At 42.6% G+C, this 23,405-nt stretch overlaps 1 protein-coding gene across 2 annotated transcripts in view; it reads right to left on the bottom strand.

Moving 5' to 3' along the window:
- rngtt (RNA guanylyltransferase and 5'-phosphatase) overlaps positions 1 to 22,721 on the bottom strand; it is a 155,352-nt gene extending 132,631 nt beyond the window's left edge. The window contains exons 1-9 of one of the 2 annotated variants that reach the window (XM_014204745.3): positions 22,573 to 22,721; positions 22,255 to 22,471; positions 21,477 to 21,586; positions 20,864 to 20,967; positions 20,643 to 20,731; positions 16,506 to 16,581; positions 14,485 to 14,740; positions 13,660 to 13,769; positions 10,360 to 10,461 (exon numbers count right to left, since the gene is read on the bottom strand). In XM_014204745.3, coding sequence (XP_014060220.1) covers positions 10,360 to 10,461; positions 13,660 to 13,769; positions 14,485 to 14,740; positions 16,506 to 16,581; positions 20,643 to 20,731; positions 20,864 to 20,967; positions 21,477 to 21,586; positions 22,255 to 22,318 — 911 coding nt within the window. In that variant the 5' untranslated portion in view covers positions 22,319 to 22,471; positions 22,573 to 22,721. 2 annotated transcript variants of the gene reach the window in all.
- Positions 22,722 to 23,405: the final 684 nt, after the last annotated feature.

A 23,405-nucleotide genomic window follows, 5' to 3' on the forward strand; every position in this document is an offset into this window, starting at 1 on the left:
ATCATAAGGTGAATGCACCAATTTGTAAGTCGCTCTGGATAAGAGCGTCTGCTAAATGACTTAAATGTAAAAATGTAAATGTAATGATAATCTTGGGCAAATTACAAGTTTATAAATTCAATACATTTGAATATTGTTGAATTACATTTTAATGTCTGGATTCCTTCTGCAGCGCAAATTTTATAGGGCCCTACTAATACCTCCAGTGGTGGACGAGTGTAGGCCTTTACTCCTGTTTAACACCACTGAGAAAGGTTCTGAAACATGACGATAACTAGCTTAGATGTATAGGATCAAGCACTCTGACAGAGCTCCAGAGCTCCTCTGTGGAGATGGGAGAACCTTCCAGAAGGACAACCATCTCTGCACCACTACACCAATCAGGCCTTTAGTGGCCACTCCTTTGAAGAGTGGCCACTCCTCATCAAAAGGCACATGACAGCTCGCTTGGAGTTTGACAAAAAGGCACCTAAAGGACCCTTAGACCATAAGAAACAAGATTCTCTGGTCTGATGAAACCAAGATTGAATTATCTGGCCTGAATGCTAAGGTCACGTCTGGAGGAAACCTGGTACCATCCCTACGGTGAAGCATGGTGGTGGCAGCATCATGCTATGGGGATGTTTTTCAACGGCCGGGACTGGAGCGAAGGTTCACCTTCCAACAGGACAACAACCCAAAGCCCACAGCCAAGACAACGCAGGAGTGGCTTCGGGACAAGTCTCTCAATGTCCTTGAGTGGCCCAGCCAGGGCCCGGACTTGAACCCGATCAAACATCTCTGGAGAGACCTGAAAATACCTGTGCAGCAATGCTCCCCATCCAACCCGACATAGCTTGAGAGGATCTGCACAGAAGAATGGGAGAAACTCCCCAAATACAGCTGTGCCAAGCTTGTAGCGTCATACCCAAGAAGACTCGAGGCTGTAATCGCTGCCAAAGGTGCTTCGCCAAAGTACTAAGTGAAGGGTCTGAATACTTATGTAAATGTAAAAGTTTTTAATTTATGTGCAAAAAATTCTAAATGACCTGTTTTTGCTTTGTCATTATGGGGTATTGTGTGTAGATTGATGATGAGGGGGGGGGGGGGGAACGTAAATTTTAGAATAAGGATGTAAATGCGTAAAAAGTCAAGGGGTCTGAATACTTTCCGAATGTACTGTACAGTATATATATGCTACTGTATCAATCAACAATTGATTTGTTCATGTCATCAGCATAGGAGTCATTCATGATTTGAAATGCAAATCAAGCATTTTAGTTTTAAAAATAAAATGTACAAGTTTTTTTTTTTAAATAAAAAGGTAAAAATAAAAAATAAAAAAATGTGCGTAAACAATAGGCCTAAAGCATCCCATTTCAGAAATTGCATTCACGACTGAATGCGACCGTTTTTGGTCTTTGCTGTAATAAAGGTTTTACAACACTCTCTGGTACGCTATCATTTATTTAGTGTTGTTCACATTGTTCCAAATGGTCAGGAAAATTATATTGTAATCTAACAGCACCTGTTTGGCACACATAATATGCTCGCAGCGCTTGCTCCTTACCTTCTTTTTCTTGAGCTCCGGTATTTCCCACAACTAGTCAAATTTATTCCACACATCTAACTTCCCCTTTACTTCCTGTGCAACCAAGTTCATTTGTCACGTCCTCTGCATCCATTTTGCTGTCACAAGTTTTACGGTGTTCAGAGTTTGTTATTACCAATTTATTGATGTGATTATGTGCCATAGGTCAGGCCCTATTGGTCACGTGCATGCGATGGATGCATACATGTGTCACGTAAAGAGAGCAAGGGTTGAGGGAATTTTTTCCTAAACAAATTAGGGATTTCGGTAACAATTTTTTGGTCCGAAATGTCCAAGTATGTTGCAGCTTCAGCAACACGGACAGCGCGATAAACACTGTTGATGTTCTGTGCAGCAGGGAGGAGAGAGTGAACTGGTGCTAGTCACAGTCACTCGCTGTAAAAAAAAAATGTTTTTTTTTTTTTTTTTTTTTTACACAGCGCAGCTAGTCTGAGCCAGCCCCGGCACAATCAAATCAATTGCGGTCAGACTCTCTCTAGTCGCTTGTGTGTGCGTCTTAATTATTTAAATCAAACAGTTCGCTTAAAAGCATCAGACAAGCTCAGTGAATATAGTTGATTTGATTAAAACACATGGGATGTGTCTATATATGGAAAAATAGACATTTAAAAGATTACCGGTCCCTGTCGGGGACAGGCTTTTTACCAAAATTGAGGTGGGGTGACCGATTTGTTATTGTTTCTATTAAGGATTCTAGCTTCCCATTTCAAATTAAGATCTGAATATTGAAAATCTGGCAGATCAACACAATACAAATTTAGTGAGAGGCATAGCATAATAACTGCCAACATTAGATACACAACCAGTGTCTAAGTCTCCTTCAATAGCAACCCTAGAGATACAATCTAATCCAACACCTCTTACACATCAATTCTTTCTTTTTTATTAAACACCATCAGTCCTATTGATTACTCATTTTGAGAAAATGACTGCGGCTAGGGTAGAGAAGGGGGTGAGAGGAAGGAGAAAAGAGGAGTTAAGCTCTTGTCCACTGTTGGTCTGAGATAATGGAGACCCAGGGACCACATTGATTAGTGTCACTCTCCCTCCCCCTCTTCAACCCATGGATCAGGACAAGGATCAAACCATCGCTGACAGCCAGGAGAGCCCCCTCCAACCAAGACCCCTACGTCCCAAACTACTCAGACCCCCCTCAGCGGTCTGTCACTCCTGCTGACCAATCTCGCAGGACCAGCTTGAGTCCAGAGACACATTTCCAATAGAGCAGTTAAAATGTGCCCTGCCAGGCGGCATGTGGGATATGTAACGACTGAGATAAGAGTCAGGAATTCTTTGCATAATCCGTGAGGGGCCTGGGGAAGATAAATTAAGATCAAACTGCACCTTGGCAATCAATCAGTAAATCTCCTTCCTGAAGAAATATGCGTTAGCATCCTTAATTCCAATTAAATCATATCGCCAACATGTGGCAATAATTTCCCAGCTCTAACTGCTTCTGGCATTGAGGGCTCATATTTCAGTAATGTGAACACATTAATTATTACGAAACAGTTCTGGTGATTAATTACGGCCGAAGGTGGTGGAGATTAAAAGCTAATCTCATCATCATAGCAAGGGAGCATACGCAGCTCAGCGAACGCCTCCAACGCCGCCACACAAGCAATTGACCCAGGGTGCGTCCGTCTGTCCCAAATGACATCCTTTTCCCGTTATCGTGCACCAAAAGAAGTGCACTATATCGGGAATAGGACGTCATCTGGGAAGCATCCTGAGAGAGGAGGCGATCAGAGAGGTGCTGCTAAAGGGAACACTTAAACAACACATCCTAGATCTGAATGAAAGAAATAATCTTATAAAATACTTTTTTCTTTACATAGTTGAATGTGCTGACAACAAAATCACACAAAAATAATCAATGGAAATCCAATTTATCAACCCATGGAGGTCTGGATTTGGAGTCACACTCAAAATTAAAGTGGAAAACCACACTACAGGCTGATCCAACTTTGATGTAATGTCCTTAAAACAAGTCAAAATGAGGCTCAGTAGTGTGTGTGGCCTCCACGTGCCTGTATGACCTCCCTACAACGCCTAGGCATGCTCCTGATGAGGTGGCGGATGGTCTCCTGAGGGATCTCCTCCCAGACCTGGACTAAAGCATCCGCCAACTCCTGGACAGTCTGTGGTGCAACGTGGCGTTGGTGGATGGAGCGAGACATGATGTCCCAGATGTGCTCAATTGGATTCAGGTGTGGGGAACGGGTGGGCCAGTCCATAGCATCAATGCCATCCTCTTGCAGGAACTGCTGACACACTCCAGCCACATGAGGTCTAGCATTGTCTTGCATTAGGAGGAACCCAGGGCCAACCGCACCAGCATATGGTCTCACAAGGGGTCTGAGGATCTCATCTCGGTACCTAATGGCAGTCAGGCTACCTCTGGCGAGCACATGGAGGGCTGTGCGGCCCCCCAAAGAAATGCCACCCCACACCATGACTGACCCACTGCCAAACCGGTCATGCTGGAGGATGTTGCAGGCAGCAGAACGTTTTCCACGGCGTCTCCAGACTCTGTCACGTCTGTCACGTGCTCAGTGTGAACCTGCTTTCATCTGTGAAGAGCACAGGGCACCAGTGGCGAATTTGCCAATCTTGGTGTTCTTTGGCAAATGCCAAACGTCCTGCACGGTGTTGGGCTGTAAGCACAACCCCCACCTGTGGATGTCGGGCCCTCACACCACCCTCATGGAGTCTGTTTCTGACCGTTTGAGCAGACAATTTATTGTCAATCAGTGCTGCTTCCTAAGTGGACAGTTTGATTTCACAGAAGTGTGATTGACTTGGAGTTACATTGTGTTGTTTAAGTGTTCCCTATTTTTTTGAGCAGTGTATATTTGACAACTTTTACTCCACTTCATGTAATTTTCACTCTCATACATTTTCCCCTTACACCCAAAAGTACTCGTTACATTTCAAATGCTCAGGCAGGACAGCAATATGGTCCAATTCACGCACCTATCAATTTAACGAGTAGTCATCCCTAAATGCCTCTGATCTGGCGGACTCACTAAAACACAACAAATACTGTGTTTGCAAATGATGTGTGCCCCTAGCAGCTAAGCTAGCCAACTAACTAACTGGAGCTTCCTTGATCAGTCAACAACAGCTAACTAGGTTTCCTGTTGACATCCAACTTTTAGCTACAAACCATAGGATTAAAAATAGAGGGAAAGGCAAGACGGTTGTTGTGTGGAGGATCTTTATTCTTGTTGGCTAGCCACGATAGGTAACATTAGCATGCCAACTAACGTTAGCTAGATAACTGTTTCTAAACAGCCAGCAGTCTCCTACAAACCACATAATTTGAAATGGAAGTGACTTGCGAGATAGTTGTATAGGCTTTGTCCGTTTTGCTAACACCAGCTGTGGATTGCTAACCAGCTTGCGCAGTGTGCAATCCTTAGCCCCTCCTAGTCTCCTTCTCCCCACCAGAGAATTTGGGGGAGAAAAAAGGAAAAAGCTGCTGGATGACACAATGTTTAAAACCTCTTAGGGGGCAGTATTTTCACGGCCGGATGAAAAACGTACCCAAATTAAACTGGTTACTACTCTGGCCCAGAAACTAGAATATGCATATTATTAGTAGATTTGGATAGAAAACACTGAAGTTTCTAAAACTGTTTGAATGGTGTCTGTGAGTATAACAGAACTCATATGGCAGGCAAAAACCTGAGAAAAATTAAACCAGGAAGTGGAAGATCTGAGAATTGTAGTTCTTTTGAATCGCTATCGAAACTACAGTGTCTGTGGGGTCACGTTGCACTTCCTAAGGCTTCCATTGGCTGTCAACAGGCTTCTCCTCTTACTGGGCAGATAATAGTAGCTCAGTCAATCAGTGGACTGCCTATGGACAAAGGGTTTGGGTATGCGCTATTGTCCGGTTGGAATATTATCGCAATTTTACGTTAAAAATACCCTAAAGATTGATTGCAAACAACGTTTGATATGTTTCTACAAACGGTAATGGAACATTTTGACTTTTCGTGTCTGGAATCATGCTCGCGCATTATGCCTTTGGATAGTGACCTGAATGCACAAACAAAACGGAGGTATTTGGACATAAATATGGATTATCTCGAACAAAAACAACATTTCTTGTGGAAGTAGCAGTCCTGGGAGTGCATTCTGACGAAGATCAGCAAAGGTAAGAGAATATTTATAATACTAATTCTGAGTTTAGGTGACCCCAGAACTTGGCGGGTGTCTGTATAGCTTGCTTTGATGGCGAGCTATGTACTCAGAAAATTGAAAAATGTGCTTTCGCCGAAAAGCTATTTTAAAATCTGACACAGCGGTTGCATAAAGGACTACTGTATCTGTAATTCTTAAAATAATTGTTATGTATTTTGTTAACGTTTATGATGAGTATTTTTGTAAATTGATGTGGTCATTCACTGGAAGTTTTGGTGGGAATACATTTTCTGAACATCACGAGCCAATGTAAAATGCTGTTTTTGGATATAAATATGAACTTTATCGAACAAAACATACATGTATTGCGTAACATGATGTCCTAGGAGTGTCATCTGATGAAGATCGTCAAAGGTTAGTGCTTCATTTAGCTGTGTTTTGGGTTTTTGGGACATATCTCCTTGCTTGGAAAATGGCTGTGTGGTTATTTTTGTCAACGTACTCTCCTAACATAATCTATTGTTTTGCTTTCGCTGTAAAGCCTTTTTGAAAATCGGACAATGTGGTTACATGAAGGAGAAGTGTATCTTTAAAATGGTGTAAGTTTGAGAAATTGAAATTATTAGAATTTTGTTGTTTTGAATTTCACGCCATGCTATTTTGTCAAACGATCCCGTTAACGGGATCCTGTCTCGAAGGGGTCACTAAGAGGTTAAAGCAAATTTGAAACATTTTGTTTGTTTGAGATGGGGTTTTACTGAGTGTTTTCTTAAAATTAAATGCTTTTTCCACACCTACAAGTAAAGGAAGGGTCAACAACATAATTTGGGTATGAGCTAATAGAATATGAGGTTTAACAAAATATATATACACACAGTACCAGTCAAAAGTTGACCTACTCATTCAAGGGTTCTTCTTTATTTGTACTATTTTCTACATTGTAGAATAATAAAGACATCAAAATTATGAAATAACACATATGGAATCATGTAGTAACCAAAAAAAAGTGTTAAACAAATCAAATACTTATATTTGAAACTCTTCAAACAGCCACACTTTGCACACTCTTGGCATTCTCTCAACCAGCTTCACCTGGAATGCTTTTCCAACAGTCTTGAAGGCGTTCCAACATATGCTGAGCACTTGTTGGCTGCTTTTCCTTCACTCTGTGGTCCAACTCATCCCAAGCCATCTCAATTGGTCATCTGATGCAGCACTCCATCACTCTCCTTCTTGGTCAAATAGCCCTTACACAGCCTGAAGGTGTGTTGGGTCATTTTCCTGTTGAAAAACTAAGCGCAAACTAGATGGGATGGCGTGTCGCTGCAGAATGCTGTGGAAGCCATGCTGGTTAAGTGTGCCTTGAATTCTAAATAAATCACTGACAGTGTCACCAGCAAAGCACCCCCCACACATCACACCACCTCCTCCATGCTTCAAGGTGGGAACAACACATGCAGAGTTCATCCGTTCACCTACTCTGCATCACAAAGACACGGCGGTTGGAACCAGAAATCTCAAATTTGGACTCATCAGACCAAAGGACAGATTTCCATCGGTCTACACATTGCTTGTGTTTCTTGGCCCAAGCAAGTCTCTTCTTATTGGTGTCCTTCAGTTGTGGTTTCTTTGCAGCAATTTGACCATGAAGGCCTGAGTCACGCAGTCTCCTCTGAACAATTGGTGTTGAGATGTGTCTATTACATGAACTCTGAAGAATTTATTTGGGATGCAATTTCTGAGGCTGGTAGTTCTAATGAACTTATCCTCCGCAGCAGAGGTAACTCTGGGTCTTTCTTTCCTGTGGCGGTCCTCATGAGAGCCAGTTTCATCATAGCACTTGATGGTTTTTGCAACTGCACTTGAAGAAACTTTCAAAGTTCTTGACATTTTTCAGATTGACTGACCATGTCTTAAAGCAATGATGAATTGTAATTTCTCTTTGCTTTTTTGAGCAGTTCTTGCCATAAAATGTACTTGGTCTTTTACCAAATAGGGCTATCTTCTGTATACCCCCGTGCCTTGTCACAACAACTGACTGGCGCAAAAGCATTAAGAAATAAAGAAATTCCACACATTTTTGATTACTACATGATTCCATGTGTCATTTCATAGTTTAGATGTCTTGACTATTTATCTAAAATATAGAAACAAGTACAAATAAAAGAAAAACCCTTGAATGAGTAGGTGTCCAAACTTGACTGGTACTGTACCCATATTTTCACTGGACAGTTACTGTAAGACAGGGGTAGGCAAACCTGGTCTTGGAGTCCCACAGGATTATGTTCCAACATGGGCACCACACCTGGTCAATTGATCAGTTAAGTGATTGCCTAAATTCAACACACCTGGTCTTCCAGGTCGGTTAAATCAAAAATATGAAGTCCCTACGGTACTCCAGGACCAGGGTTGCCTACACCTTCTGTAAGAGATGTCAAGGGGTGTACTCATTAGTCTGATTCCATCCGTTTACTTCAAACAGATATTTTTTGCAACAAAAACAAGAGTTTATTGAACAAAATTCAGGTAGGTCCCTCCCAGTTTCATTCCGTTTGCTTCCTACAGCAAACGGTTTTGCAACAGATTTCCGACTAATGAATACACCTAAGGTAAGATGTCTCTTGCTGAGTGATGAGAAGCACTGAGGGATGGGGAGAATGGAGTCTCAGACTGTTTTTAGCATTGAGCTGTAACCTGGATAGATACCAGACAGCATGTTAAAAGCTGAAGTAAACTTAAAAAGGTGGACAGCTGCATCAGCCAGAAAGCAATCCCCGAAGGCAAATCTCAGGAAGTATCATTGCTTCGATATCTCTAAGCCCTGTTATTGGTATACTGATGGAGCAGTACTGTGCATTGTGTGATAAGACATCTTTATCTGGTGTGACGGGCTCAATTTGCTCCAGCAAAGGACAGATCAACGTCAGTTTCTGACAGACCTGCATTTATTCAATGACTCCTCTTCCCACTACTTTCACTTCCATTATTTTTGCTTCCCTTCCAACTGGGCATTTAAACAACGACTGGGACCTGTTCATGATGACGCTACTCAGTCATGCATGACTCACTCCCAACTGATATTACAACAACAACAAAAACTACAGAGCAACAATTTGAACATTTACCATGGCTTCCAACCCACAAGGGCTCATTCATAATGTACTTTGGAATGCAGGCCAGGGGAAACAAATAAGCAAAAAGCCATAGAGTGAGCTTGTTTCATCTCCTGTAGAATAAGCAATTGGAGATGCATTAAAGTGGCAATAAGATGAAGGAACATTGGAAGAAGTGGTTGGAGAAAAGCTGAAAGGCAAGCAGGCAGTGGACGGGGAGGCAGTGGGCGGGGAGGCAGTGGTTCCACAACAGGCGAGCCGTTGCAAAGTGAATAAGAAGGCCTGGCTGGGCTCTCAGGAGAAAACAAGCTACTCTCATTTATCTGAACACCACATGGGTTACGTCCCAAATGGCACCCTATCCCCTATATAATTCACTAGCCCTATGGGTCCTGGTCAAAAGTATCACACTATGTAGGGAATAGTGTGCCATTTGGGACATAACCAAGGAGTTTTAGATGGGAAACCCATCTCGGCTCTGGAAAACATAAATCTGCTCTAAGCACGGCCTGCCATCAGCCTATGGACCGCCTCTGTACCGACTAAGGGAATTGCCCCTAAATGATTGAGGTGGGCCTGATTCTTCTCACTTATATAAGTTGGAGCATCTGGGGCATTTCTTCGAAAAGACCCAGAGCGCCAAGGACCCCCATCAGTGACATTGACCAAGGGTTGGTAGCTGAAGAGAGCTGGGTGGACATGTTCCTTCTTGGATGGGTGCCAGGTCTCCACAGACCACTCACCTCACTCCCTCAGGAAATGAAAGCACTGATATGTCAAATTTCTCAAACTGACTGCATTGCTTCATGAAATATTCACCAGCGTATCAAGAGAGAAAGTGTTTCAGTACAGGCCGACAGAATACTAAAAACAAGTACAGCCCCTGGACAGGATGCTGGCCTCCAGGGTATGGGAAGGCAAAACAATTCACACTGAAAAGTGATTGGAAAGATGATCTGTGTTGATCTGTTGGAAGTCTTATTCCAGTGAGAAGGAAATTTGTGTGAGACAGCCACAACCCCTGGCTACACCTGTGGCTGCCTCTGTCCAGCCACTCCGCAATTAAAGCCAACCTCCACACAAACCGAGTAGCGCTGCCACTCAAGTGTGCTGGGCTAATCGAAGACGATTAAAATCCATATTTGCAGTGTACGGGAACAACGTTAGTATTCAGCTCACAGTCCTGACTAAAAGGCCAGGAAAATGAATGATAAATGAAGCCAGGGGATCAGTGCTGAGTGCACAGTCAGATACTGCCATATAAAAGGCATGTGCTGCTCACCATAATATTCCTGCATATTGTCAGTGAGGACTGGAAGCTAAATACCAGGGAGAGGAGAGAAAACATCTAAATTGCCAAATCCACTGCACAAATTGATTCATATTCAAGTCCTCCAGTGAAGCACAGTTGGATGGGAATTCTATAAGTGTGTTAACCAACCTGTTGTGAGCCCTTTGTGGTTATATAGGAGGAGGGAGGACACCAAAAGACGAGGGACTCACCGTGTGCCGTCAGCCTTCCAGCTGACCTTGTAGGGATTCTGTTCTAGAAAGCGAAGGTTCCGCCTGTCCATGGACACGGGCTGAGCACCTGGAAACCCGGACCTAGAATACACACAGAATACCCTTTTATCAACAATGTCCTGGTGAGAACATAAGAGATTAGAAATTCAGACAGCTTTATAAAACTCTTACATGAAACTCCTCTCATATGAGACATGAGGCTGTAGAGCTGAAACACCACAATTCCTCCATATCGCTAGTAAAGAAAAAAGACACCTACGGCAGAACAGTCATTTCCTACCCTTGTATCTCTTAAGGCGTCTGCATATTAGGTTCGGTTCGCTCCTAGCAGAACTCAGCTTGGCGAAGTGAATGTCTGTGCCTCGCATACTCCCTTAAGACCTTAGCTTGAAAAACGAGACAAAAAGGGGCAATAGTACTCTCGCCCTCTTGAGACGGTGTAGCCAGTGTACACTTCCTCAAAAGTCAGAATTCATCTAAGATTTAAAAAAATATATTTGATTTCTTGAGTTATTTTGTTCCGAGGTCTTTGCCGCACAATTTTACTTCCAGCTAAGATGTTTGGTCCAGTAATTCTCAATTGAATGAAAACGAGTCTCTCGTTGAATGATAAACACTTAATTGAAGAATCCTTACTGTTGACCAATCATCAACGAAGGGCCATAGACTTTGGCTACCAACCTTCGGCATGCCACAAGAAAAAATGGTGAGTGCACGAACATCAACAAAAAAAAAAAACCTTGCCAAAGACCAAAACGTCACAAATTGGTTTGTGTCCAGGGTCTGTCACAGCCGGCCGCGACCGGGAGACATGGGGCGGCGAACAATTGGCCCAGCATCGTCCGGGTTATGGGTGGGTTTGGCCGGCCGGGATGTCCTTGTCCCATCGCGCTCTAGCGACTCCTGTGGCGGCCCGGGCGCAGTGCAAGCTGACTCGGTCGCCAGGTGTACGGTGTTTCCTCCGACACATTGGGGCGGCTGCCTTCCGGGTTAAGTGGGCATTGTGTCAACAAGCAGTGCGGCTTGGTTGGGTTGTGTTTTGGAGGACACACGGCTCTCGACCTTTGCCTCTCCCGAGTCCGTACGGGAGTTGCAGCGATGGGACAAGACTAACTACCAATTGGATACCACAAAATTGGGAAGAAAAAGGGGTAAGAAAATATATATACTAAAAATACACAAAAGAATATGCAAACTGTTTTGGATGGGAAGCATGCGGACGCCTATAACAGTACAAAGTAGAGGTTGACCGATTAATCGGAATGGCCGATTAATTAGGGCCGATTTCAAGTTTTCATAACAATGGGAAATCGGTATTTTTTACACCTTTATTTACCTAGGCAAGTCAGTTATGAACACATTCTTATTGTCAATGATGGCCTAGGAACGGTGGGTTAAGTGCCTTGTTCAGGGGCAGAACGACAGATCTTTACCTTGTCAGCTCGGGGATTCAATCTTGCAACCTTACAGTTAACTAGTCCAACGCTCTAACCACCTGCTTTACATTGCACTCCACGAGGAGCCTGCCTGTTATGCGAATGCAGTAAGAAGCCAAGGTAAGTTGCTAGCTAGCATTAAACTTATCTTATAAAAAACAATCAATCATAATCACTAGTTAACTGCACATGGTTGATGATATTACTAGTTTATCTAGCCTGTCCTGCGTTGCATATAATCGCTTATGTACCTAACCATAAACATCAATGACTTTCTTAAAATCAATACACAAGTATATATTTTTAAACCTGCATATTTAGTTAATATTGCCTGCTAACATGAATTTCTTTTAACTAGGGAAAATGTGTCACTTCTCTTGCAACAGAGTCAGGGTATATACAGCAGTTTGGGCCGCCTGGCTCGTTGCAAACTGTGAAGACTGTTTCTTCCTAACAAAGACAGCCGACTTCGCCAAACGGGGGATGATTTAACAAAAGCGCATTTGCGAAAAAAGCACAATCGTTGCACGACTGTACCTAACCATAAACATCAATGCCTTTCTTAAAATCAATACACAGAAGTATATATTTTTAAACCTGCATATTTATCTAAAATAAATCCAGGTTAGCAGGCAATATAACCAGGTGGAATTGTGTCAGTTCTCTTGCGTTCATTGCATGCAGAGTCAGGGTATATGCAACAGTCTGGGCCTCCTGGCTCGTTGCGAACTAATTTGCCAGAATTTTATGTAATTATGAGATAACATTGAAGGTTGTGCAATATAACAGGAATATTTAGACTTAGGGATGCCACCCGTTAGATAAAATACGGAACGGTTCTGTATTTCACTGAAAGGAAAAACTTTTTGTTTTCGAGATGATAGTTTCCGGATTCGACCATATTAATGACCTAAGGCTCGTATTTCTGTGTGTTATTATATTATAATTAAGCATTCATTCAAACAGCACTTTCGTGCGTTTTGCCAGCAGCGCTTCGCTGTGCTTCAAGCATTGCGCTGTTTATGGCTTCAAGCCTATCAACTCCCTAGATTAGGCTGGTGTAACCGATGTGAAATGGCTAGTTAGTTAGCGGGTGCGCGCTAATAGCGTTTCAAACGTCACTCGCTCTGAGGCTTGGAGTAGTTGTTCCCCTTGCTCTGCATGGGTAACGCTGCTTCAAGGGTAGCTGTTGTCGATGTGTTCCTGGTTCGAGCCCAGGTAGGAGCGAGGAGAGGGACGGAAGCTATACTGTTACACTGGCAATACTAAAGTGCCTATAAGAACATCCAATAGTCAAAGGTATATGAAATACAAATCGTATAGAGAGAAGTAGTCCTATCATTCCTATAATAACTACAACCTAAAACTTACCTGGGAATATTGAAGACTCATGTTAAAAGGAACCACCAGCTTTCATATGTTATCATGTTCTGAGCAAGGAACTTAAACGTTAGCTTTCTTACATGGCACATACTGCACTTTTACTTTCTTCTCCAACACTTTGTTTTTGCATTATTTAAACCAAATTGAACATGTTTCATTATTTATTTGAGGCTAAATTGATTTTATTGATGTATTATATAAAGTTAAAATAAGTGGTCATTCAGTATTGTTGTAATTGTCATTATTACAAACAAATAAAATCGGACGATTAATCGGTATCGGCTTTTTTGGTCCTCCAATAATCGGTATCGGCGTTGAAAAATCATAATCTGTCGACCTCTAGTACAAAGCCTATAAAAATCTCCAGTAAGAGTGAGTCACACACACACAGTGCTACCAGAAGGGTATATACGACAAAGAGAGATTGAGAAAGAGATCAGTAGAGAGAAAGAATCCTCACTTTTCCCATTCCGCAAACTCCTGACACTTCCGTTGGATCTCGGCCAGTTTAGGCTGTGTGGTGAGCTGCGTGACGCCTTTCACTGTGACCCCCTCCACGAATATAGCACCCTGAGACAGACAGAGTACGACACGTAACAAGTTGGGACTTGGACATTTGGGAGAAGAAATAAAAAAATACATTGACGTCCTATTGAAAACACACAATCCTAACAGCTCGGGGAAACAGCCCAGGAATTACATTTGGGGAAGATTTTCTGTTATCTAATGCCATCATTCCATGGTGTGGTGCTCTCATTGGGTCTGTGACTGAGACTATGTCCCAAATAGCATCCTATTCCCTATAATAGTACACTACTTCCGACCAGAGCTCTATGTGCCCTGGTCCAAAGGGCACTAAATAGGAGTGCCATTTGGGATGCAGATGGAAAAATAGATGAGGGCCCCGTATTTTTTTATATCTTTCTGGTGATTTAAGCAAATTTGCCCTTGTTTGTATCACTTCAGAGGAGTCTCCTCTTGCACAGACTTAAGAGGCATGCATATGATGTACATTTGGAGAGCGCCAATATCACAGAGGGTCCCACACGGCTCTCAGTCACACCACATGAGCTGTGTGTCATCTGGAGCAGAACCAATGGATATCCTCTCTCAGCTCCTAAGCTACAGCACATTTCCCCAGTGCTCGGTCACTCTCAGACTGCATCCCAAATGGCAACGCATTTCCTATATAGGGGTTAGTTTACCATTAGGGACACTGCCTCTCTATTTGGAAACAGCCCATTTCCCCAGTGCCCTCTCTTTTCTCAGTCAGTCTGAGTCTCACAAATTTTAGTCTCTCCTTCCTCCGTTTCCCCGGCGCCGACTCAGAGGAGGAGGGGCCTGACTGAGACTCTTGGCCAATCACGTTGCCATCGTCGTCCTGGTCGCCGTCGTCGTCGTCGAAGCACCACTCTGGTAGCACGGGGGCGGCGGGGGCGTCTTCGACGTCTCCATAGCGACGGAAGAGCTCCTTGAGGTAGTCGCCTTTGTAGATCCCAGGGGCGCGGGCCTGGGCGAACGCAGCCACCGCCGCCTCGACACTGACCCACATCAAGAGACACACAGAGGAACACAACAGAACATCAGTCAGGCCCTGGATTGTCATGAGATTTGGAAAGTGTAATCTATTCTGTCTGACACGATTGAGAAAACTGTGCCCCAATTCCTCTTCTACTTAATGACGATTCAGGTACAGGGCTCTACGCTGACTTTTTTATTTATTTTTATTATTATTTTTTTGTATATATATATTTTTTTTTTACAAGGAGCACCTGGGCGCCTAAGTAGAAAAATGAAGGCACACAAAGAAATTCAGGAGCACAATTCAAAATATGAGGGATTACAGTTAGAATGCCTAATTTTTCTAGGTGCACTAATGCTCCTAAATTAATATTTCAGGTCGCACAGCAAAACATATGCACGCATATGCAAGTAAAATGGTCGCACCGTAGAGCCCTGCAGTATGCAGCTGAACAAGAAACAGTGTGGCTGCGCTGACAGCTGCCAAAAAAACGTATTGTTCAGCGCTGGTTGCCACCACATCACCTTGATGTGATCGAATAAAAACAATAGTTCACCCCCCCCCAAAAAAAACAGCAGTCAGGCCCTCTATCCTCACAGCAGAACTCAGAGACAGGATGTCAATGAGCCATCAGCGTACTAGACGTCTCAGCTCATCAGTCCTATTTGACCAATGGGCAACCCTGTCAAGAATCCTTCAACAAACATATCTGATCAGATAGCTGCTAAGTAGCAGAGTAGTTATTATACGTCTGCTGACTGATTCTGTGGCTGACCGTGTGAGAAAGGAAATATCAACCACATGTGATATTGTCATCCAGAACCAGAACTGATGCACATCTCAGACTGTCTCTGTCTGTGTGTACTGTGGGATTATTTAACCAGAGGAAATGGGGGGGAAGAGAATGAGGAGGTTGTTCATCCTCATCCTGCCTATACCTCCAACACTGAGCCCAAGGGAATTTACAGATTCCGCTAACCTTTCCAAGACCCATTTACAAATACACATTCTCTTCCTGCCTAAAGACACAATCATCCCCTGCCTTTCTTTTCCGCTGAGGTAAATGATTCAGCACCTCTGGAGTCAGGTGTGGAGTTGACTCTTCACCACCAGCCTGGGAGCCTCTGTCTTTCCCCAAGCGCGACTTTATTGACACTGACAACATCCCTCCTTGTGACATTACATTTGGGACAAAGTCAAGCTGTCATCAAGGCAAGGGGTGGCTACTTTGTGGAACCTAAAATATATTTTCATTTGTTTAACACTTTTTTGGTTACAACATGATTCCATGTGTTACTTCATAGTTTTGATGTCTTCACTATTATTCTACAATGTAGACATTTTTTTTTAAATAAATAAAAACCTTGAATGAGTCAACGTGTCCTAACTTTTGACTGGTACTGCATATAGAACCCAGAGACTTTTATTGCAGAGGTGTGTCAATGAAGTGGCCAGTTTTGTATTGGCGCTTATCATATGGTTTGTGCAGGTAGGAATAGTTGTAATAGAAGAAGTCTCTGATAGAACCCAACCCGGTCAACCACAAGGCTTAAGTCTGCTTCCACAGCAACATGGCTCCACCCCTAACGGGACTGCAGGGGTCCATCCTGAACACACAGAAGTGATGCAAGCCATACCACTCTGGGAATTGTGTTGGTTCTGTGGTCAATGTTGGAATACGTGAACATGTGATTTGGCAGTGAGACACACACACACAGACAGAAGTCATATGTGATAAACACAGTTCTGTGGGGTGTTGATTGATCGGGATGGCATGGCCTTACCTCCAGTCCAACTTCTCCACCAGGTAAGCACAGATCAGAAAGCCTGTCCGGTTGAAGCCGTGCGTGCAGTGGACACCTGTGGGAGAACAGAGAAGACACTGCACATGTCAACAAAGCAAAGTGCCCATCTGTCACTACTACTACAATTGGTGCACACACACGCACGCACTTGTATTCAACAAAACGCAAATGAGGCAGTCCAATAACCCTGTCACTTTCTAACCATCTTATTACATGCATGACATGAATCCTATATGTCAAGACAGGAGGTGGTGGAGCTGGTGGCCTGGCTACGCATAATACCCACTGGGTCCTGAAAGACCCCTAATTGTCTACTGGGCGATGCTTCTCTAGGTGGGGGGTGGTCATACCATGGATCATTTAGCATTTTAAAACCCCTTTATTGATTCAATTGATAAAATCATAAATTTGGCCTTTAGTACCAAATCCCATTGAAACGCATTGAATAACATTAATAAAATAGCAAAAAAATGAGGTTGTTAAAAATCATAAAAACAAGGTTTTGAAGTGTCTTATTTCTAGGAGATATTTGTGTTGTTTAATTTACACATATTTAACTCCTTTTTTTGGGTAGGTAGCATAGATTTTATTAAACCGGTACCGGTTACCTTCAGATGAGTCCTGTGACACTTGCGGGGGTCACAGAGCAAACGCTACTGTTCGGATGCTACAGGCGTTTTCATTTGAAGATTGTCAGTCCGTGAGACATCCCGAAAATCAAACACCGCTCTAGCTCTGCCATCTTTCACTAAAGATGCAGAAGTGCGACATCGACATCTAGCTTAAACTAATGGATATTGATGGGGATTTTGTATCATGTGCGTCAATTGACTCTAGGGGGTTAAAGTAACTGCCCGTTGAAAATCGCACTTTTAAAAAGGTAATATTCTGTTAACTCACATCCAAATAATGTTGACTCGTCCTATAGACCCCTTTCCAGTACAACATACTGACGTCACGCAGCGATGTGTGCGACTCTTGGCTGCAGTAACAAAGCCATCACCATCTGCGCCCATTCAACATACAAACATAAATCTATGGTATTACTTCTAAACAAAATACCTTTTTGGGGTTCTCATACGCTTACAATGTTTTGATTCCTTCTTCAACAGGTCACTAAGATTATATTTGGTTGTGATCTTTTCAACAACAAAAAGAATGTGGGATGCAGCAGTTGTTAGCTAGAATGCTAATGCTCATTGAAATTAGGCTGTAGCAAAAGCTAGCCAAAGAGCCATTTTACTGGTTGAAGTTGAAGTGTTTTTTTTGAAGTATAATGCAGTTGATTTGCAATGACGCAAACATTATATTAAGCAGGACATTCATACGAGCCTTAAAATCCAATTATAATACAAAAGTAGCGTGAAATGCACTCATTAGCTTTTTTATTCCTGGTGTCCTGCAAGAACTCCTCCGTGTTCTGCCACCAACTTGCAAGCATTGCCCTTGTGCGGCAATGTTTGCAAACACAGAAAGGGGTCAAAACACATTTACGGCCAAAGCATAAATTACAGGGGGAAAAAAAAACACTTAAAAATAACCCCACATCAAACAGAACACGATGTCATCTTCTTGAGGAGGACCAGCTGGCCAATAAGAGCTCTAGAGGAAGATGAGCTGGCCAATCAGCGGTCTACTCGCATAAATATTTTGAATGACCGGTATATGCCCACACCATTCTGTTGTTGGGGTACGCCAACACCATTCCAACACAGAAAAGCTGCTTTTTAAAATACTTAATTACCATTTTGGGGGAAGGAAAACAATTTCACTCATATTGTAAGTAAATAAAGATCATATTTCATAGAAATCTGAAAACACTGGACAGTTACTGTAAAACCAGTTCATCAACCACTATCTGACACTATGTCTGGAGGTTATGCTACATACACAAGGGCCCATATTCATAAAGCATTTCAGAGTAGGAATGCTGATCTAGGATCCATTTAGCTTTTTTTAGATAATGACGGGACCGGGAGAACCTGATCTTAGATCAGCATTCTTACACTGAGTCGCTTTATGAATACGAACGGCAGACCCAATCTAACGCTAGGGGAGGGGTGGAGGAGGGACAGAGAAACAGCCAGGGCACACAGGGAATCAGTTCATTTATTTTTCAAAGCAGGGAAGTATAATAGGGGCAAACAAAATCTTCACTCTTTAAAATGTATGTCAGTTGCGGAGCATCTATCAGCATCGAGATGTGATTTTGGGGGGTGAGGGGGACAGGTTTGATTTTAGAATCTAGGCCATGTCAGTCTGTGAAGCATCTCCCTCGGCCATGATGCAGTCGGTCATTGTTATTCAGCGGTTTCTATAAAATTTAAAGGGGAAGATGGAAATGGAGATGAAGTCTCCAGTAATGATGATCATTTTTATTTGAGGGGGAATGATGCAAGGAGATGACAAATGTGTCTGCTAATTCCAGTCCTGCTGTCTAATTTCAACATCTGCATTAATACCAGAGAGAACAGATAAATATCAATGGGTGGCCGACAGGGGAGATTTTTATAATTACATTCATATATTCTAACCTGAGGTTCCAACAATTTCATTTACAACGCGCACTGAGTGGCGAGCAGCCAGAACACAGGTTGCTGTGGAACTGCACTGCCAGAGGCCACAACAGAGTGCCACAGAGGCCCCTGCTGGTCAGAGCATGGAAGTACACCTCGGTGCTCCAGTAGCCTTGGACGGAGTTTTGTCAAAAGATGCCATGTCTGAATACCCGTACTTACATTCTAAATAGTACACATTTTGGGTATCCGAAAAACAGAAAGATTTATAATATGTGAAATATTTTAAACATAGTATGCTTTAAATGCCAGGATATCATGCTCCTTTCGGCTTTTCATTTATTAGAATTCGCTGCACACTACTGAGGAAGAGAATTGTCTTTAGAGACCCACATGTGTCTTACAACAGCTTATAATCAGCTGAGGAGCCGCACTGTACCAAAATGAACGAGTGGCAGGAATGAACTTAATTGCACATTAGATTACGCATTCTCAGTAGGATGAGCCTAGTATGCTGATATTTGTTGCTTACTGTATTCGTTTTTTACTACACTACATTTAGATTTGTCATTTAAGTGCCTTGCTCAAGGGCTAATCGACAGATTTTTCATCTAGTTGCCACAGGTATTCAAACCAGCAACCTTTCGGTTACTGGCCCAACGCTCTTAACCGCTAAACAGTACGTTCTAAATAGTAAGTAGTACAATTGGTATACATTTTGCAGTGTAAATAAGTAGTAAGCGAGACAAATTTCAGACACGGCCATAGTGTCCATGGGAACAGTGCAGTGCAACAATTTAGACATCTGGCAAATCATTTAAAGCATCCTGGTTGTGTAGGAACATCTGTTTGTGGAGGTTGAAACATGCGCTTCTTAACAACCGCCTGCTTAACTCGGAAGCCAGCCGGACAAATGTGTCAGAGGAAACAGTCCAACTAACGCCAGAAGTCTGGGTACAGGCGCCCAGCCCACCACAAGGAGTCGCTAGAGCGCAATGAGGCAAGTAAAGCCCCCCCCCAACCAAACCCTCACCTAACCGGACGACACTTGGCTAATGACACACAGCCTGGGATGTGACACAGCCTGCGATCGAACCCAGGTCTGTAGTGAAGCTTCAAGCACTGCAATGAAGTGTCTTAGACCGCAGCGCCACTCAGGAGGACCTAGATGGGATTACTTTTATAAAATATTTTACAAACCTGTTTTATAGTATTTACAAACACAAAATGCATCACATCATAAAGAGCTGAAAGAATATTAGGAAGAGAGGGTGACTGATAAGATGAGAAATTGTTGGTACTTATATTCTGGCTCCCCCTAGTGTACAAACTTGGACCTGCTCTTACTTTGAAAATCTGTTTTGTAGTGATATGAAGGCATATGCTATAATACAACACCCCAAAGAGGAGACTGGTGTTCTTTGGGATATTGTTGCACCAGGTTACAACGTAAATGAATTACACCTCTTGACTCTTACCAAAATGAGACCAAAAAAATTCTAAAATAACATGTTTTTCCACATGAAGAACACACCAGACCCTGGGACATTGTTTGACAATGAAGAATAAAATGTACAGCTCCAGTACAAACATTCCTTACCTATTAACTCAGTTGGAGTCTTCTCCATGAAGTTCTCACATAGTCTGATGAACATCGCAGTGGTCTCCGCTGAAGGACTCTCTCCATGGCTAAACAAGGAAGGAACTCGTCACAACATATTCAATCAAGAAATTATATCATTATTTTGAACTAGTGGCATTTGTATGTGTAAATATAGACAATTAATCTTGAGTTTTAAAAAACAGGTCACGCATACATACCCTTTGCATTGAAGCTTCACATATTTAACACCCTCTTTTTCGATCTCGTTGCGGTCATAGAAGCGAGTAGTGTTTGTTAGATCAACAAGCAAACCCATTTTAACCTAGAGAAGACACAAAACATATGTTGACATTAGACTACAGTGATGAATTGAGTACCAATGTATTGTAATGAAATAGGCAGGGAGCAGGTCTCGAAACCCTCAACCTTCTAGCCGAAAGTCCAGCACGCTATCGACTGTGCCTCAAAAGCAGGCTCAAGCAGCTTATAAACCCATGGTCGTTACACAACTCCCTCCTTTCAAAGAGCACGTCCTCGCACTAGTTTGCGACTCAAAGTCTTATAGGAATGCACTCACTGGCCATGCACACGCACGTTCGCGGATGCAAGTCGCGATCACTTCTGACACCAATGTAATGAAACAGGCAGGGAGCAGGTCTCGAACCTTCAACCTTCCAGCCCGAAGTTCAGCACACTATTGACTGTGCCCCAAAAGCATGCTCAAGCGTCAGAGTCGATATCCGTGTTTATAAACCCAGGGTCGTTACAGTATATTTTCCCAAACAGAGACAAATGACTAATAAACACATTTCAACATCAGGAAAGACATACCTTTAGACTCTTCAAATACTGGGAAAGCATGCTTGGATGAAACCTGTTCTCTTCTGGCACTTTGTCATCATACTTGGGGCCCAACATAGTTTTCATTGGCAGGAATTTACCTGGTGAGACGTTGAAAGTAAGAGGGGTCACAGACAGGTCACAACATATGCAGACACCATGAAAACAGTACCACTCATGTATCTACACTCACTGTCCTGTGTTTTCCATACGTCATGATATGGTTAATGGCCAATTTACATGAAATAAAACGTTAAAAGGAGCGCCCCTAGTAAGCATGATTCACTTTTATGATTCTAAGCGAATGGCATGTGACGTTTCATGTAGCCTAATCTGGCTGGCTAATCCTAACTACAAAAACACACACACCCCTTTTTAGCTGGGGTTGCTATAGAAACACCGACCCTTAGTGTTTACTTTAGCTTCTTGTTGGGCAATTAATTTTAACATGAATACATGCGTATGCTGGTTTGTTGTGACACGTGATGTACTCGCCTACAAGGGCTAACATAACGTTAGCTAACAGTGTTAGCATAGGGATTTTGTCTCTAGTCTAAGGTAACGCGTGGTTCTCGTCCAGTAAATAATTAGTAGATCAAACGAAAGGCCTTAAAAAAGGTCAATCATTGACTTGTGTAAATACAATGTGAGACACGTTGCCGTGTGAGCCAGATAACGTTAGCTAGGTAGCTTGTGCGCCACAACACCAGTACTGTGGCTACTAACGTTAGCCAACGTTGTAGCAACACAACAAGCGTTCGCAACTCACCTGCTACAGGTTGTCCTCTTCTAGGACAATTCCGCCATCGAGGGGGAGGCCCAGTGTGTGACATTTTGCCCAAGAGTGGCTACTGTAATTTCACAAATTGAGGATGTAGCTAACGTTAGCCACAGCAAGTCCGCCAGCTGAACATCGGTGTAACGTTTCCTGGGTGATCACCCTTCACCGCGAGCTCTCGTGCGCCAATGCTCTGCGGATTTGGGGCCTTGAAAATGAGGTTGATTTTGTTAGATGTTGGGCCTAACCCAGTCCTTATGGTCTAATACAGGAATTCGAACATTTATCCACATGTAGGTTTTTACTCACGATTGCTCAATGTCCAAATGTCGCGGTAATCCTCCGTTTTCTCAAGAACCCACATAAATTTCCATGAACGAACTAAAATCTAATTCTCAATATCTCCCAGTGTGCACCGCGCTGTTTTGCCATTTGATGACAGTTACTTAAAATAACCATTAGGTGGCAGACTAACCCCAAAACTCCTTGTTGCTTAATGTGTGGAAAAATATTTTGTAAATTATGAAATTGTACAACCGCAATAAAATATGACACAAACACAGTGGTGTAAAGTACTTAAGTAAAAATAGTTTAAAGTACTATTTAAGTAGTTTTACTCCATACATTTTCCCTGACACCCAAAAGTACTAGTTACATTTTGAATGCTTTGCAGGACAGAAAAAAATTCAAATTCACGCATCAAGAGAACATCCTTGGTCATCCCACTTTTACTCAAGTATGACAATTGGGTCCACCACTGCACAGACATATATTTGCAAATGTTGCTACATTAGTTAGATTTGGCTTCTAGGGACACAACAAAACAGGTGGTAACATTTTATTATGACAGGTTAGGTTACAAATCTCCTTGCAGATACCCGAAACAATTATGTGGTGGGATGGTCTGTCTGTCATCATGTCTTGCTTCTAAGACACAATATAGGTGTATTATGAAGGTTGAAATGTGGCTCTTCATTGCTCTTTCTTTCCACTCAATCTGAAACAATTTCAACCAACTACTTTCCAACAAAGGGAGAACCTGTCTCCGTTTTAGGTTCTCTACATGCCTCATCCATGCAGCTCTCCATGCCATCCTTCATATCATATGTATGACTTTGAATGTTAATAATATATTATTGGTC

This window comes from Salmo salar, chromosome 06 (genome assembly GCF_965601325.2).
Source record: "Salmo salar chromosome 06, fSalSal1, whole genome shotgun sequence".
NCBI lineage: Eukaryota > Metazoa > Chordata > Actinopteri > Salmoniformes > Salmonidae > Salmo > Salmo salar.